Source organism: Sabethes cyaneus, chromosome 2 (genome assembly GCF_943734655.1).
Source record: "Sabethes cyaneus chromosome 2, idSabCyanKW18_F2, whole genome shotgun sequence".
Taxonomy (NCBI): Eukaryota; Metazoa; Arthropoda; class Insecta; order Diptera; family Culicidae; genus Sabethes; species Sabethes cyaneus.
Window position 1 is genome coordinate 39670370 of NC_071354.1, and position 17443 is coordinate 39687812.

A 17443-nucleotide genomic window follows, 5' to 3' on the forward strand; every position below is an offset into this window, starting at 1 on the left:
ATGTTTACTAAGGTACTAAGTTTGTAATGTTCCTCCTTACCTAAACAGGGGAATCGCGAATCGGACCAAGCTATAATGGGAGCTATAATTATACCCGGATTCGAATCCAACTGTCCCCAGGGACCTGTGTTTTGAAGATATTGGTAAACCAGAAGGAAACATTTCAAAGGAGATATTTCTGTCATCACTGTAAACTGTGAGGAATGAAAAACGACTGGTTTAGTTAACTTATTTATTCGACATTCAAATAAAAAGATACTTATTCTAGTGCTTACAATTACAAATTGTCATTTTTATCATTTGTCAAAAAATAATATCTATTATACCTAATTATACCAATATATACCTATCAATTAGAAACGCACTCATTTCTTCGTAATTTTGTGACGGATTAGTCCTAATCCGAGTCGGACTCTGACAGGTACAGATCCTTGGTCAACTGGTTTTTAACCGTATTAGCATGGTTGACCACTTCTGCCCAGCTTTGTCCTTTCATCGGAGAATCATTTTCGTCCTCCGAAGAGCTGTCCGACTCGGAACTGCTGTCGGTGTCCGATTCAGAACTACTGCTACTCGAATCGCTAGATTCAGACAAACTCATTGTAACAGCTAGTGGCTTAGGAAGATTAACCTCTACGATTGAAGCCGCATAGTTATTGTTATTCGCGAGGCTTGTAGTTATAGTCGCCTGTGTCGTTGGTTCTGGTAACGAAGGCACAGAGATAAAATCACTTTCATCCATGCCGATGATTGGAAGACTCGGCAATGAGTGATGCGAATTGCTGGCACTCCAGGCCGGTTCCTGTGGAATCTTGTTTGGGCGGCAGTACGGCGAATTTCGTATTGGTAAATGTTTTGGTGCGAGATCGATGAGACCGTTCTTGCGATGACCGGTGATGACCTTGGTTTTGGAGTTTCGTCTCGAAGTGGGACTATCCATCTTGGTCGGAACTAGTGGAGTAGGAGGTTGGACGACTTTGTGCGGTTGTTCGGCTAGATGTAACACAGGAGGCATACAAACGTTTCCATCTTCTATATCGATGGTTGGAACACTCGGCAATGACTGTTGGGTACTTTTGTGACTCCAGGCCGGTGCTTGTGAAGTCTTGTTTGGGCGGAAAGATGTCGAATTTTGTAGTGATGAAAGTTTTGGTACGAGATTGAAGGGACTGTTTTTACGATGACCGGTGGCTACCTTAGCTTTGGAACTTGTTCGCGAACTGTCCGATTCAGAGCTACTGTCGGATTCAGAACTGCTGTCGGTGTCCGAATCAGAACTACTGCTACTCGAATCACTCGATTCAGACGAACTCATTGTAGCAGCTTGTGTCTTTGGTAGGTTAACCTCGATTGAAGCCGCATTGTTATTATTATTATTAGCGAGGCTTGCAGTTATAGTCGCACTGTACATTTGTTGTTCCTGTCGCTGCTTTTGCGCCTGTGTCGTTGGTTCTGGTAACGAAGGCACAGAGATAAAATCATTTTCATCCATGCCAATAATTGGAAGACTCGGCAATGACTGATGCGAATTGCTGACACTCCAGGCCGGTTCCTGTGGAGTCTTGTGTGGGCGGCAGTACGGCGAATTTCGTAAGGGTAAATGTTTTGGTGCGAGATCGATGAGACCGTTCTTGCGATGACCGGTGGTGACCTTGGTTTTGGAGCTTCGTCTGGCAGTGGGATTTTCCATCTTGGTCGGAGCTAGCAGAGTAGGAGACGGAACGACTTTGTCTTCGGCCATCGGGACACTCGGTAATGTTTGTCTAGTATTAGTGGTCTGTGAACTCTTGATTGTGTTCTGCACTTGCGTTTGTCTCTTCGGGACTGCTACAGAGGGCACCGTCATACTAACGTTTCCATGATCCATATCGATAGCTGGAACACTCGGCAATGACTGTAGAGTATTTTTGACACTGCAGGCCGGTACCTGTGACGACTTTGGTAATGGTGAATGTGTTGGCTTGATAGGACGTTTCTTGCGACAATCGGTGGTGTCCGTGACTTTGGAACTTCGTCGCGAAGTTCGATTTTTCACCTTAATCGAAGCTGGTTGAGGAGGAATCTGAACGATTTTGCCTTCAGTTCTTGTCTTCTTGACTTGCACATTACTACACAGTCTCTCGAGCGTAATTTCCCCCGTGGCGTGGTCGATAATAAGCACACAATCCTTCATGCTGTAATCCTGTTGGTTCCCCTTGAACACCGTATTGGGAACTCCGGAGCCATCCAGATGTGGCACGGTAACTGTCACTTCTTTGTTGGATCCAACCTCAAGCGTTGCTGATTTGCTGACGTCTACACTGGCTGGTTTGAAGTCGTATTTTAAAGTATGATATGCGGTTTGCGCGGATGGATGGGTGAACGTGGCCCCCAATTTCAACTCGCGGACCTCCGAACCCAAACCTAACAGCAGATTATCCATTTTATATCAAGTTCTTTTGATTAAGTTTCCAAAATTTAATTTTTGCTAGTCTTTGCTACACTGCGATAACTGATGTCAATACTCAAAATTATAATTTTGATAAGTCGTACATGCACGAGAGGCAACCGAATACTGAATTCAACGATTAACAATTCGAAAATATATACTCAAACGGATAGCCAATAACAACAGGTTACCCGCATTACCTAAATCTGAAAGAGATATCTAGGTAGCATAAGAAAATCTGCAGAAAGGTGCAGGTAGGTAGATTAAATAGGTAGGTGCTTTTCAACCTGTCAAATAGAAAAAAATATTTACTTTAGATTGTTTTTTCATGAATTATACCAAAGAAAATTAAAAAAAAACACATGGCACAGTATGGTCCACCCGTGAAATTTAAATACAATCTAAAATTTAAATTAAGGCTAGACAGTTGATTAGCATTTGGGTTTAAGTTTGAATTATCCAATTGCTGCGTATCCGATCGCTTCATAATTCGCTGATGAGTCATCGATTAATGTTTCGCGCATATCCACGTTATTTACATTTATCCTTTCAAATTCGTCTGATCTAGCTGAAAGAATCAAGACTTTGATAGATTTGATTTGATAGATAGCTAATGTATTCAGCAAAGTTGCTTATTTCAGTATGTTCTGCAATTTTTTGAAGAATTTTGTTTTAAATTATTTAAAAAAACCCGGTTTAATCCACCTAGTGGTGAAAGGAATCTTTGTTATACGGTCTTACTTGTTATTTGAGATAGAAATCGACACGTCTTCGTAACATAATTCATCTATTGGTCATCGTAGCGTAGTGCGTTGGTTTACATAAAATTTTTGAAAATTGAATAAGTTTACAAAATTTGAACAAAATAGGAACACTTTTAAATTTTGATAGATCCTTTTTTCATTAAATTGTTGGGAAAACTTATGCAGCAGAACTATCAGCAAATGTAAAATGTTTAAAATGTATCCGTCTGTTGGTAGTCGAGTAATTCGGAGTCAAAATTAGGGTATTCTTTATAATCAAAGTTCTACAGTTCCTAAACAAGCAAACATACAGGTATACTATTTTCAGCAAAGTTGTGTATTTTTACTATTTGTACAATTTTGTAGTACATGAAAAAGTCATACAACAATTACAAAAAGAGCAAAAATAGAAAAACTGATTTTACAAATTCATATACAATAAATAAGATACAGGGATACCTCGATATAAGACAATTAATTTTTTCAAAAAGTTGTCTTATATCGAAATTGTCTTATATCGAAGGTTGTCTTATATCGGGGTATCCCTGTATTCTATCTTCGCTGCAGAGATAGAAGGTTACTGGCTTTAGCAAAATTTCTTATAATAATATGCTCTATAGCTTTGCAGAACACATCAATGTGTTATCTTGACAATGAAGCAAAATATTTTTTTTATTTCACTTTTAGGGGGATTAATCAAAATTTAAATTCCACCAGACGATAGAGCTTTCAATTTCAAGAAACTCTTCCAAAGATTCGATAAACCTAAAACCAAGTTTTCCCAGTCAAACCTCTAGTGCGCACGTTTTCTTTGGTTTGGGGTTATAGTGCGCGCGAGTAACTGTGTTACAAAAGTTGGCGCGAGTGTTCGAGGGTTAATATCTTTTGACCGGTATCACCAATTCTTATGAAATTTTGCATATATGTTCGTAGTGTCAAAACCTCTCGTTTGATATTAAAATAATTGAAATTAGGTAAATTATCTTGGTTAAAATCATTATAAATTATTGTTAATTTTGGTATGGTGTATACGGTTACTCATAACTTTCAAATTAAACGTCCAATCAAAAAATCATTCAATGGTGGTTTATTAGGATATATTATCTTTCAAATGAGACTAATAGCGCATAAATCGGTTTGGCCATCTCTAAGAAACAGGCGATAATTATTACCTTGTCAAAACAGGTTTTTTAGCATACCTTTAAACTATTTGTTTGTTTTCAATTAAAGATTTCTGAACAATTTAGCTGTAATAAGGGCTTTCATTTGATACTAAGATCGTTGAAATCGGTCATGTAGATACGGAGAAACCCGTGTCACGTATTTTTCACATTTTTGCTTATAACTTATAAACGAAACGTCGTATCACGAAACAACTCAATAGTGAGTCTACTAGACAATAATACTTTAAAAAAAAGTAATAGCGAACAATTCGGTTCAGCCATCTCTGAGAAAAAGGCGATAGAAAAAATCATTACATACATACACACACACAGACATTGCTCAAATCGTTGAACCCTATCGATTGGTATATGTGACTCGGATCAATTTCGTGTTTTTCGACCAATTTTTAAACCTTAGTTATAGTATAACAAAGGTAAAACAAGAAAGATGCGCTATATTTTATTATTAAACTTCTCTGAAGACACCACCCTTGAAAAATTACGCATTTTTACCCAATTGCTAATGTCCGCGTTTTTTTCAAAATTTGATCACTGTGCGTCGTTGTTGTACGTTACCAAGGAAACGGGTGTATATGTGGAGTGATGCCATATTTACGTTGAGCGTGAAATTAACCAATAATTTTCGCTATTACGGTCGTAGAGTGTCGAAAATATAAGCATAAGCATAAGCATAAGCATAGGATACCGCCCGTGTGCTGCTACTCCGTTATTGACCAGGACCGATGAAAATTGTAAAATGATGGCTGGAAAAAGCATACTTGGGATAGCACGCTATTCCTCATTGTGCCACCTTATCAGGTCCCTGCATGCTGATCAATACCGACGCCGGCCACGTCCGAATGCGGCTCCTGGTAGGATGGGAAGGAATGTTAGTCCAATACTTGTTGCTACTAAAGACCAGGGAATCCTCTGCATCTTCACAAGTATTTCAGGAAAGGAATTGTTGTTAGTAGATAGGGGAAGCTAGATGGATAATGTAAGTATGTAAGTACCAGTTATACGAGACCAACCCGGATATTCGAAAATTTTCCTGTAAAGCCAGTAATTACGAAAATTAAGATCTAAAAAAACCTTTTTAAAAAATCCAGTATAATGCCATTGGTGCTCATATACAACCATAATTTAATTTATATCGAAAAATACTATGCACATGAAAGATTTACGGCTCGAAAACTACGTGACAACCTGAATTTATTATACCTGAAAACAAAAATCAGGGATAATGAAACGAGCCAATACAGTTCCTAAGTTGATAAGCATTTCTTCTTACCAACGCTAATATGCAGAGATATAGCGCCCTACACGCTTGAGGTCGTAGAGTGTCGAAAATATACTTATAAAACTAACTGATAATAAAATTTACCGTAAATAGCATTTTATGCGATAGAACTACTGTCGGATCTCGTTCAACAGCAAAAATAGATATGCGATTCTACGTTTCATAATTGTTCATAGCAGATTATTACCTACTACTAGCAACTTTGTTCTCGTCGTGAAAGTATTGAAATCGCTAACAAATGCTATTGGACTCTGACGACCTTCACCTTAAAACTTTGTTCTCGTCGTGAAAGTATTGAAATCGCTAACAAATGCTATTGGACTCTGACGACCTTCACCTTAAAACCAGCCGTGGAACTTTGGTATGAGTTTATGTTCATTGATTGAGTTAAGCACGAATATCATGGGCAAACATTACCATTAGTCTCTGGTAGCACCCCGTAGCTGCTCAGGAGTTTGTGCGACTGCTATTTGCGGTTGGAAAAATCTCTTAGGCTAATTTATAATTCCCCAAATAAAATTTCCATTTGAAATTTTATTTATGTGACGTCACATAACTTTATACCCTCCTCCCCCCTACGTCACAAATCGTCACGATTAGGGCAACCTCCCCTCTCCTCTATAGGCGTGATCTACTTTATGGATCTAATATCAAAGTTTACATACAAGGGGTTAGACAAAATGATCAGGACAGGCAAAATTTTGACGAAATTCAAACGACCACAACTAATAACCTTCAAAAATGAAAGCAAAATTTGTGCGTAAAATCCACTCTGTAACATGACAATTTGAGCGCTTGTAATAGTAGTTGTGGCGTTTTCCCAAGCAAAGCAAGTGAAAAATGATTTTTATCTATGGCTCAACGCACTGCGTGACGCAGCAATTCTTAAAGTGAAGAATCAAAGTACCACTCAAAGAGCTGCGTCTGTTAATTGTGTTAATTAGAGTATAAATTATATAAGATTTTCATGGGATTTTTTTCTTGATTAAGAAAAAATGCTAGAATATCAATATGGTCTGACATTAGAAAAGTTTACGTCTATGAATCTAAATAGTAACGCTTCCTAATTACTCCAACAAATCCACTTGATTACTGGACATTACAGGACTACCAAACGACGACTGTTGGACGTACCTCTAGACCAACTGAGTGGTGCTAATATGTATGCGGATGATAATTTGAGCTACATTGAAACGGTGCTGAAGTGACCATTAATTTCATGATTCTGGCATTGGATCTAGTTTATGCGTCATGGTATTAATCAATCCTACATGTGCTGAAAAGCCACCGCTCCACTACATGTATTAAAATAATGGTCGCCGTGGTTCTAATTTTCGGCCAAAAAAGGCCATCTTTCAACTTAACTAGCGTAGATTTAGTAATAGAAAGAATGAAACAATGGCCCTCTTCCCTAACTTCATCATTTTAAATTTGGTTTGAGCTGGGCTTTTGGAATGGTAATGTTATAGCCAGTCAGGTTTGTCAAAAAAGCCTGAAATGTAGAAAATCAGTGAATTTCGAAAAATAGAATTAAAAGCGATTCACTGAATGTTTTTCGAACAAACACTTCATTCCAGTGCACCGCGTTTGTATCAACAGCCACGTGATGGGTACGCTCGTTAGGATTTTTGTCAGCACAATTTCCACACATATGCGCTCTCACCACTCACTGCTGACGGCTGGCGGTGTACGAAGTCTCAATATTCCTCCGAGGCCGCTACGCTGCGCCCGCGAAACGGCGGCCGAAAGTGCCAATAAAAATGAAAGGCAAAACTTTGCAAAAAAATAATAAAACGATTAAAGGACGGCACGTGCCGGGATCCCCACGCCGGGAATGTATGTATGCGGATGCATTACGAATTCCGAAGCTGGGCGTGTGTTTTTCGGCGGTCTTCAAAATCTCAATCATGCCGAAACGTAATGAGTCCCGGAGCACGCCCTTTGCAGTCCTGTCGGCCGAAATAACGCGTGCAGCACCAGTGAACACGTGTCAGAATCAGCCCGTCACGATCCTGTGGATTAATTTGGATAACAAGTTGCGTGCGAACGCAAATTCGAGGGCTTGAAGGCAAACAGGAATGGCTGGTTGAACAAAGCTATTTAAATTATTTTCTAGGTTTGATTCTATCGCTTGGCAGGGCTTGGTAGGGGAGCGACAATCTTTCTGTCTAGACGCTGACTTGTGGCCAGCGTCTGCCCCATCCTGGAAAGTATAGTATCATTAGTTCAATTTCATGCAACATTTCTCTGAGCATAATGCGGACTAGTTCATGCAAAAACAAGTATAGACACTCCCCACAGCGCACTAGGCGGCAAGAATAATGCATCCAAAGGGGTTTCTGGCAATACCGGGAAGACAGAATCGTATACACATAACAACGCAACTAGGCGGTATTTTAACGAACGGCTTAAAATACTACTCATGTACTACCGCAGCAAGAACCAACCAAGTTTAACTGGCAGACATGTTAAGGATAAATTATTGGTTTTGGTCAGTTGCATTGTGCGGATAAGCCTTCATGAAGTTTAGAGGTTAGAGGTTCTGCACGCTGAATACAGACGGGACGGCGGTGTATGGTGTTGTAATCTAAAATAGCTAAAATACTAAAAATAAGTAGCGTGAATCTAAAAATACTTGACATGATGTAATAATGCTGCCTATAGGTAGAAATAATACGGTAACAACGGTAACAAGAACAATTAGAACCAAAGAAACAGCACAATATCGCCACTAAAACAGTTTTCATCGTTCCAATTAGACCCCGTGAAAAGTGGACGAATGATTACATACTGGCGTGCGAGTCACGCCTTCGCCTGTCGTGGCAGTGCCATGCCACCATAGGTAATGGAACACCAGTGTGTAGTGGCACCAAGCAACGCAATTTCCAGCAGTTTTAGCTCTAGTCGGCAAAACGATGCCGGAAAGCGATAAATAAAGCCGCGCGAACCTCTGTGGATGATTTGTCACATCATTCGGCAGCGCCACCACCACCGCTCCGTGTCGTCATGTCACGTGTGCACGCCAGTCAGCAGCGGCCTGGCGGAGAAAACCTATTCCGTGACGCGTCATGTAGCAATTAGGTGCATAAATCAGGGAATTCTGCCGGCATTTGATTGTAATTTGACACGGTAGGCAGGAAGAAATTGCGACAGGCTTAAGGTGCCGTACTTGCGTAGGTACCTTTCGATTTGACTTTCTCCCGAAAGAAACGAAAGGCGACAGTCGAGCACTTCGTCTGTCTAATTTATCAGCATAGTTGGCAAAACCATTAACATGTTTGTTTTTGTATAAGCATAACGAAAAATTACGTTTCACCTAGTGAGATTGTGCAGAATCTTGTTGGAAGTAGCGTAGTGAATTCTTGTAGTGCCGATTAGAAGCAAAAGGGATACGGGAGGGTATTTTCAGTCCACAAGAGATTGCTTCTATTTTTTCGGAATAGGCCGAGTTCGAATAGAAGAACGAGTTGTTTTGATTTTCCTTCAATAAAAAAACAGTAGTTTAATTAGCAAGGAACAAGCAACTTCACTCCATGGTTGAGCTGGCAGTACGAACACAGCCTCGAGCGTAGTTTGCACCATGGCTAGCTACTTTTACCGAACATGATCAGGACGATTTTTGGCATCATTCTCGGTGACCATCTGTGTTGTTGGTTGTTGGCTACGCTCTGCACGTTTATAATTTTTAATTATTATACTGTTACATACAAATGAATACGCTGCAAGCAAATTCCATGACAAATGGAATTCCAATTTTAAGAAATTATACCTACGAAATTTTAATAAGATTGAAGTTCACTAATGACTCTACGCTTTAATGGCCAATTTCAAATCGTGCTTTACGTTCAATTTCATGTAATGTAATAATCAGAGAGGCCGAATAATGCCATGAATAAGCAAAGATAACCGATAGAGGAAACTAGGAAGACGAGGAAACGAGGAAGGAAGACGTGAAAAAGAAGTCAAACGGGATATAATTGGAGAAAAAGGACAAATCATTATTTTTGCAACAAGCAACTTCGCTCCGGGGTTGAGCAGGCAGTACGAACACAGCCTCGAGCGTAGTTTGTACCATGGCTAGCTACTCTAACCGAACATGATCAGGACGATTTTTGGACGAACAACCACGATAATTGTATAAACAAGCGAACAAATCTCCCTAATGGGTTCACTAATTAATAACAACAGAGAAATTGTTTTAAATTATTAATATTTATTAACTTTTCAGTTCTGATTCACTAGAATACAGTACAGACGCGTCACTTAAATCTAATGTTATCTATAAGTCAAACTCTAGTAAATCCCATAGCTCTGGATTACTCAATCCTTCTCTGGTTTCCTTCTTTGGTTTCTTGTCTATCATCGCTGTGGCCGTGTCTCCTATCTCTGACGAAGGGCGCTTCCTGGTCGCAGTATCCTGTGTAGACGATGTATTCACGACGAGTTCCTCACCCGAGTTGTTATTGTTCCTGTCTAACTTCAGCAGGTTTGCATCCACATATTGACTCAATTGCTTCCGTCGGATATGTCGAACTTCGACGTACATATCAACCTTAAGAAGCATTATCCGCCTGGCTCGTTTGTATGCTGCATCGGTGAAACTTAGAATGGTCTGGGTCAAGTCTACGTTCAAATTAAAGGATTTGTTGAATTCCAACCCGATAAACCATAAAGAACGCGATTCTCCGTTGATGCCCTTTGGGGCCTGTTTGAAACGTTGACGATTTACTTGGGCCAAATTAATGTGTGGATGACGCTCCAGGTTCCCCAGTAAAACACGGATGTTGGACTCCACCATCCGGCACCATTCTCGGTGACCATCGGTGTTGTTGGTTGTTGCCAAGAGCATAAGATAGTGGCGATATTTGGAAAAGAAATTTGGCGCTTCGCACTGCATGTTTATAATTTTTAATTATTATACTCTTACAGCAATCGACAAAGTCAATACGAAAATGATTGCTCCGATAGATGGTGGTCCGCTTTTAAAGACAGCGACAGGTAAGCACTTTCCGTTTGTGTTGTGTAGCATGAATGCCTCGGTTCTAGTTGAAAACCTTAATCTTTGAACTACCTAGGGATGACTTCGTCGATGGTAACCTTGGAGTGACTACCTAGATAGCAACACCAAATGAATACGCTGCAAGCAAATTCCATGACAGATGGAATTACTATTTTAAGAAATTATACCTACGAAATTTTAATGAGATTGAAGTTCACTAATGACTCTACACTTTAATGGCCAATTTCAAATCGTGCTTTAAGTTCAATTTCATGTAATATAATAATCAGAGAGACCGAATAATGCCATGAATAAGCAAAGAAAACCGATAGAGGAAACGAGGAAGACGTGAAAAAGAAAAAAGAAAACGGGATATAATTGGAGAAAAAGGACAAATCATTATTTTTGCAACAAGCAACTTCGCTTCGGGGTTAAGCAGGCAGTACGAACACAGCCTCGAGCGTAGTTTGTACCATGGCTAGCTACTCTAACCGAACATGATCAGGACGATTTTTGGACGAACAACCACGATAATTGTATAAACAAGCGAACAAATCTCCCTAATGGGTTCACTAATTAATAACAACAGAGAAATTGTTTTAAATTATTAATATTTATTAACTTTTCAGTTCTGATTCACTAGAATACAGTACAGACGCGTCACTTAAATCTAATGTTATCTATAAGTCAAACTCTAGTAAATCCCATAGCTCTGGATTACTCAATCCTTCTCTGGTTTCCTTTTTTGGTTTCTTGTCTATCATCGCTGTGGCCGTGTCTCCTATCTCTGACGAAGGGCGCTTCCTGGTCGCAGTAGTTCCTCTATCCTGTGTAGACGATGTATTCACGACGAGTTCCTCACCCGAGTTGTTATTGTTCCTGTCTAACTTCAGCAGGTTTGCATCCACATATTGACTCAATTGCTTCCGTCGGATATGTCGAACTTCGACGTACATATCAACCTTAAGAAGCATTATCCGCCTGGCTCGTTTGTATGCTGCATCGGTGAAACTTAGAATGGTCTGGGTCAAGTCTACGTTCAAATTAAAGGATTTGTTGAATTCCAACCCGATAAACCATAAAGAACGCGATTCTCCGTTGATGCCCTTTGGGGCCTGATTGAAACGTTGACGATTTACTTGGGCCAAATTAATGTGTGGATGACGCTCCAGGTTCCCCAGTAAAACACGGATGTTGGACTCCACCATCCGGCACCATTCTCGGTGACCATCGGTGTTGTTGGTTGTTGCCAAGAGCATAAGATAGTGGCGATATTTGGAAAAGAAATTTGGCGCTTCGCACTGCATGTTTATAATTTTTAATTATTATACTCTTACAGCAATCGACAAAGTCAATACGAAAATGATTCCTCCGATAGATGGTGGTCCGCTTTTAAAGGCAACGACAGGTAAGCACTTGCCGTGTGTGTGAGTATTTACTGTAGCATGTATGCCTCGGTTCCAGTTGAAAACCTTAATCTTGGACTACCTAGGGATGACTTCGTCGATGGTAACCTTGGAGTGACTACCTAGACTACCTAGAGCAACACCAAATGTATACGCTTCAAGCAAATTCCATGACAAATGGAATTACAATTTTAAGAAATTATACCTACGGAATTTCAATGAGTTTGAAGTTCACTAATGACTCTACACTTTAATGGCCAATTTCAAATCGTGCTTTAAGTTCAATTTCATGTAATGTAATAATCAGAAAGGCCGAATAATGTCATGAATAAGCAAAGAAACCCGATAGAGGATGGAGAAGGATGCTAGAACAGCGGGTGTTAGGGGCGACTGGAGAGTGGCAGCCCAAGACCGAGTAGTGTGGAGACGGCTCCTGAATTCGGCATGGATTCGATAAGCGAATTGTCGCCGAAAAAGTAAAGTAAGTAAGATCAAGCTTTGAAGGAAGGGTAACCCGCAATTCTCAGAAGCATGCATAAAATTTAATAAGCATATCACTCATTCAATAGCGTTTATAGCAAAAAGAAATGCAGTGTATGTCATACAGCAAACACCCGGGCTATATTACAATGGATCAACTATACTGGTCGCAGTGATGAGTCCGCACATGAAAAAAATGGCTCGGTAGGCCAAAACCGATAGACTTGCTTCGTTTCGAATCATCGAAACATGGCGTGCAAGAAGACGCTATCTATACTTACTTGAATTCTGCATTTGATCGTGTCGATCACTTCACCCGAGTAGCTAATATTGACCATTTTGGTGCTAAAATAAAAGTTTAACTGGAGCATTGTGTCAAACATTGAGTCATCAGCTAGTCTGATGTTCCTTAGGGAAGTAACCTAGCACCATTGCTGTTTTTCCTATTTTCGCATGACATCTATTTTACTATTCCACTTACTCTTATAAAGTTATGAACGCAAACGATACGCTCTAACGGGTAATACCGTCTTTAGATGACCTTCGCCTTTGGAGCTCCAGAGCCACATACGAAATTTGTCCTGAATTGACAATATGAGAAATATGTTCAGAACAGATTTCCTGACATTTTGATACTATTATCACAACATTCTGACCATGCGTTCAAAAGTTATCATCTTTCAAAAACAAGAATTCTTAAAAATTCCGAAAAAATCTGTAACAAAATGTTCGATCTCAAATTTTTCCTATGAGTAATTTACATACTTTTTTCAATTTTGTGATATATTTGAACTGAAAAAATATTTGGGTAGGCATGAAAAACTAAAAAGAGAAATTGGACTATTTCATATTTAGCGGTCCTCCAGATAAATATTTTCCCATGAAAATCAACACTCGAGCTTCTTTTGAGTGTACTTTCATGATAAAGTGAAATACGTTTCTGTCGTGAATAAAATATACATAGTAGAATGAAATTGGATAAGTTATCTTCTTTTTATTTAATTTTAGGCATATAAAGTAATCATTTGTTCGGTCGCATCGTTTTTAGGAAGTTACCCGTTAGAGGGTTAAAAAATTGGGGTCCTCTAAACGCTGTTTTACATAGTGAGTAGTGATAACTGTCAGTGTTTTGGATGTATTTGATTAGAAATTTGTTAATCACCATCGTACCATCGTACCAAAGCTGGCTGCCCGAGCAGGAGCGAATAGCAAAATAATATCAAAATGTGTTATTGGAAATCGAATAACTCATATCAAAATTTGGTCTTGTTTTGGCTGACATAGTTGGTAAAATAACAAAAAATAATATCAAAATTTTACTCCTTTAAGGCTAAAAGAATAACTACTTGTGTTATTTGAATAACAAAGCAATAACATGACTGTATTCAGAGTTAAGAATAACATATTTTAGTATTATTAAGGTATTGAATAACAAATGCAGTAGTATATGAGATATCAAAAAATCCTTTTATAAAATATTTATTATCTAAAATTTCTTTATTCAATAAAAAAAATTGTATGAAATATATCGAATGTCATTTTAAGGCCAAAAAAAGATATGATAACAAAATCAGTTATTATACTCATCTTACAACCACTGTTTTAAATATCTACTCAATAACAAAATGTGTTATCAATGTATCTCCATATCTATTCAATAACAAAATATTCCATTATAACATAGTTTGATATTGTTTTTGTATTATTTTGCTCTTCGCTCCTGCTCGGGTGTAAACGTACTGTAAGGACAACGGAAACCATCAAACAAGTAAGAGAGCGATTTCGACGGAAACCAGATCAGTGTGGACGAAAGACGGCCGAGGATTCCATACAGAAAAACAACGGATGCACTATTTGACTAAAAAGTAGAAGGTCGCTAGAGTCGAAAGTTGTCGCCAGCTGCTCAAATGGTACGGTGACAGTGAAATTCTGTTTTCGAACGAAATAATGTTCCAACTACAGAATCACCAGAACCAACACAATGATCGTAGTACAGCTTTCTGATATTCTTCGGGACAAACTGGCTGTTCGAAGATTCCAGAGTGTTCCCAGGATAATAGTATGAGCGTGTTTCTCCAAAAGTTTACATCGGTAATGTTTTGTCCAACAGAATTCTGCTCCTTCTCACTAGACGAAAGTTACACAGGCCAATTGAGGACAATTTTCCGGTCTTTATTTGAATCCTCTCGATTTCTATGCATGGAATTACATGATAGGCAAAGTAGGGAGCACTAAAGAATTGACTGTGAAAGGTTACTTTCACGCAAGGTTTGGAGAAAATTTGGGATGAAATGCCCAGGATACTAAAAAAAGTCATTATTATTGATGTTAGACATTTGAATGATTTTTTATGACGGTAGTCTTTCCAAGCGACGAAGGAAATTCTTAAAGAACGTAATGAAACAAAGGTGTTGATAGTATCTCCAGGGGGGGACAAGACGTAAAGGGATAAAGGATAAAAGAGTTCGTTTAAAGATAAGTTAATGGAAACTTTTTCGGCTTCGCAGTCGCAGTAAATAAGCAGAAAAAACGGTGTTTTTCTCTTCTACCAACGTTTCGAATAATATGTATTCTTTTTCAAGGCTCTAAAATAATCAAAATAATCAAAAACATTTTTCAATTTGTTCTTACAAAATTAATATAAACTTTTTTACCGAGAATGGACCATTTCATTGTCAAGTGGTTCATCATTGCACGGTCACTGTATCATCGCATGTACATATTAGCCTAACAATATTTAAAGAAAACAATATTAGCAACTAGGAACAAATTTTACAAGCATTAAACTATTACAATATAATTTTCAAACACACTTCAAAACTAAAAAACTAAAAACTTCGAACTCGTAGCACTTTTTTGAAAAAACTAACGAAAAAACAAAAGGATTGCTGTAATAAAAGAGTTTACATGCAAGCTTGAGCACAATTTTTATTGTGTGCAAGTTTTCGTTGTGCTCAGTTATGTCTACTAGTAGCTGTCACTTTCGCTGTCATCAATCATCTGACATTTCCCGATGTTTTGTTTTTATTCTTACTCTGCTTTACACTTTGTAACACTGCTGCATACGTAGAGCTTAAGTTTTCAACATCACTACGTTTGTTTACCGTATGATCGGTCGTGATAATGTGGCACATTTCCAGCACATTCAGCGCTGCAGTCCGTCGATGTTCATCCAAGATATGAACCTTATCCAGTGCGAACGAGTGATCGTGTTCGATGCTGTGTTGGAGTAGTGCAGTTTTCTCTTTCAGGCGCTCCAGTTCGGCAGTGGTGGATGAGCTGTTAACATGCATGTTGGTTTTAAGCTCATCCAACTTTTTAACATTAGATCGGTGGTTGCTCATTCTCGTTTTCAGGTACTGTGTAGTAAGGCCAACATAGCACGAATGGCATTCAGCACACGGGATTCTGTATATAACATTGCTGCGATCTAACGGTGCTATACGATCTTTCGTGTTTGTGAACAGGCAGTTGATGGTATGTTCGTTGCGTGTGGCTATAGTGACATTTGGAAAATCTACACGTAACGATTTTTTTATGCGTGTTGTCAACAAATCGATATAAGGCATCGGTTTGTATGTTGTTTGGACTGTTTCTACTGGATGCTCTCGTATGCTCCTTTCCGCTCTATTCTGCAGTCTGTTACCCAGTGATAATGGGTAGTGGTTTACCATTAGGTGTTTTTTTATGACATCTTTAATCTCATCGGAAGACAAATTTGTGCTCAGTTTGCGCACCCTTCTTATGAAGTTAGCGACTACGTTCATTTTCATGTGTAATGGGTGGCAAGAGAAATAATCTAAAAATCTCCCTGAGGCCATAGGTTTACAATACCATTCCGTCTTTATTGACTGGTCTGCTTGACGAACAAGCACCATGTCAAGGTATGGAAGTCTACCATCTTTTTCTTTTTCACAGGTAAATTGTAGATGGTTTTCATAGCTGTTAAATACCTCTAGAACTTCGTCGATTTTGTCTTCAGGCACCGCCAGGATCAAGTCGTCAACATATTTTTTCAAAAGCGGGAGCGGGAAACTCAATCGTTCGACCACTTCTTCTAGCAATGTTTCCATCACTAAGTCAGCTGCAGTGGGTCCATTCTCGGTAAAAAAGTTTATATTAATTTTGTAAGAACAAATTGAAAAATGTTTTTGATTATTTTGATTATTTTAGAGCCTTGAAAAAGAATACATATTATTCGAAACGTTGGTAGAAGAGAAAAACACCGTTTTTTCTGCTTATTTACTGCGACTGCGAAGCCGAAAAAGTTTCCATTAAGTGAATCACCAGTCGGTAAAAGATTGTAGTTTAAAGATAAGTGAATGAAAAACATTTTTTCAAAAAGCAAATTAATCTTTTTTATGCAAATCATGAGTTTATTGTTCTAGCACTCATGAAAGGTAAGATACTGGTGAAAAGTCGCAGGAAAAAAACGTATCTCGTAGCAGAGTAAAAATGAAACAACGATAAAAATATATTTTATTAAATAGATTTATTAGATAGATACATTTTTACATAAATCAGGTTTTTGTCTGTTGTTGCTGTTCTGCGAGTAGTACTGTATTGATTAAGTGGCTAATATAATCTTCCTAACCCCTTTCTTTCCTTCATCGATCGGTATCAGTTGAATTGTTTTCGTAGCTTTCGTAGGCTTGTTTGCTTGCGTGAACATTGCAATCATTACATATTCTTCTAGTTGGTTGGTTCTGCTAGATTGAAGATTTGATTCATGGAATAAATAGTGTGCTGGTAAATTGATTTATCTATTGAATATCTATTTTCGTATTGCAATTCGGGATATCTATGTTCTGCTGCTTGATATATGGTTACTTCTGCTCTACGGCCTAGAGCTTGGTATCTGGAATGTCTATTTGGATCAGAATGTTATTTACACTATGATACAAGTGCTATCGATTCTTACTAC

General features: G+C 38.6%; 2 protein-coding genes across 2 annotated transcripts; both read right to left on the bottom strand.

The window, feature by feature from the left end:
• Positions 1-397: 397 nt before the first annotated feature.
• LOC128735326 (ell-associated factor Eaf-like) lies at positions 398-2422 on the bottom strand. Its single transcript, XM_053829816.1, has 2 exons — positions 2036-2422; positions 398-1690 (listed from the first exon to the last, which is right to left on the bottom strand). The coding sequence occupies exons 1-2, from the start codon at positions 2420-2422 to the stop codon at positions 398-400; spliced, it is 1680 nt and encodes a 559-aa protein (XP_053685791.1).
• Positions 2423-9913: 7491 nt separating this feature from the next.
• On the bottom strand, positions 9914-15863 carry LOC128735327 (poly(A) polymerase alpha-like). The gene is made up of 2 exons (XM_053829817.1): positions 15624-15863; positions 9914-10339 (listed from the first exon to the last, which is right to left on the bottom strand). Exons 1-2 carry the CDS (start codon positions 15861-15863, stop codon positions 9914-9916), a joined length of 666 nt encoding a protein of 221 aa, XP_053685792.1.
• Positions 15864-17443: the final 1580 nt, after the last annotated feature.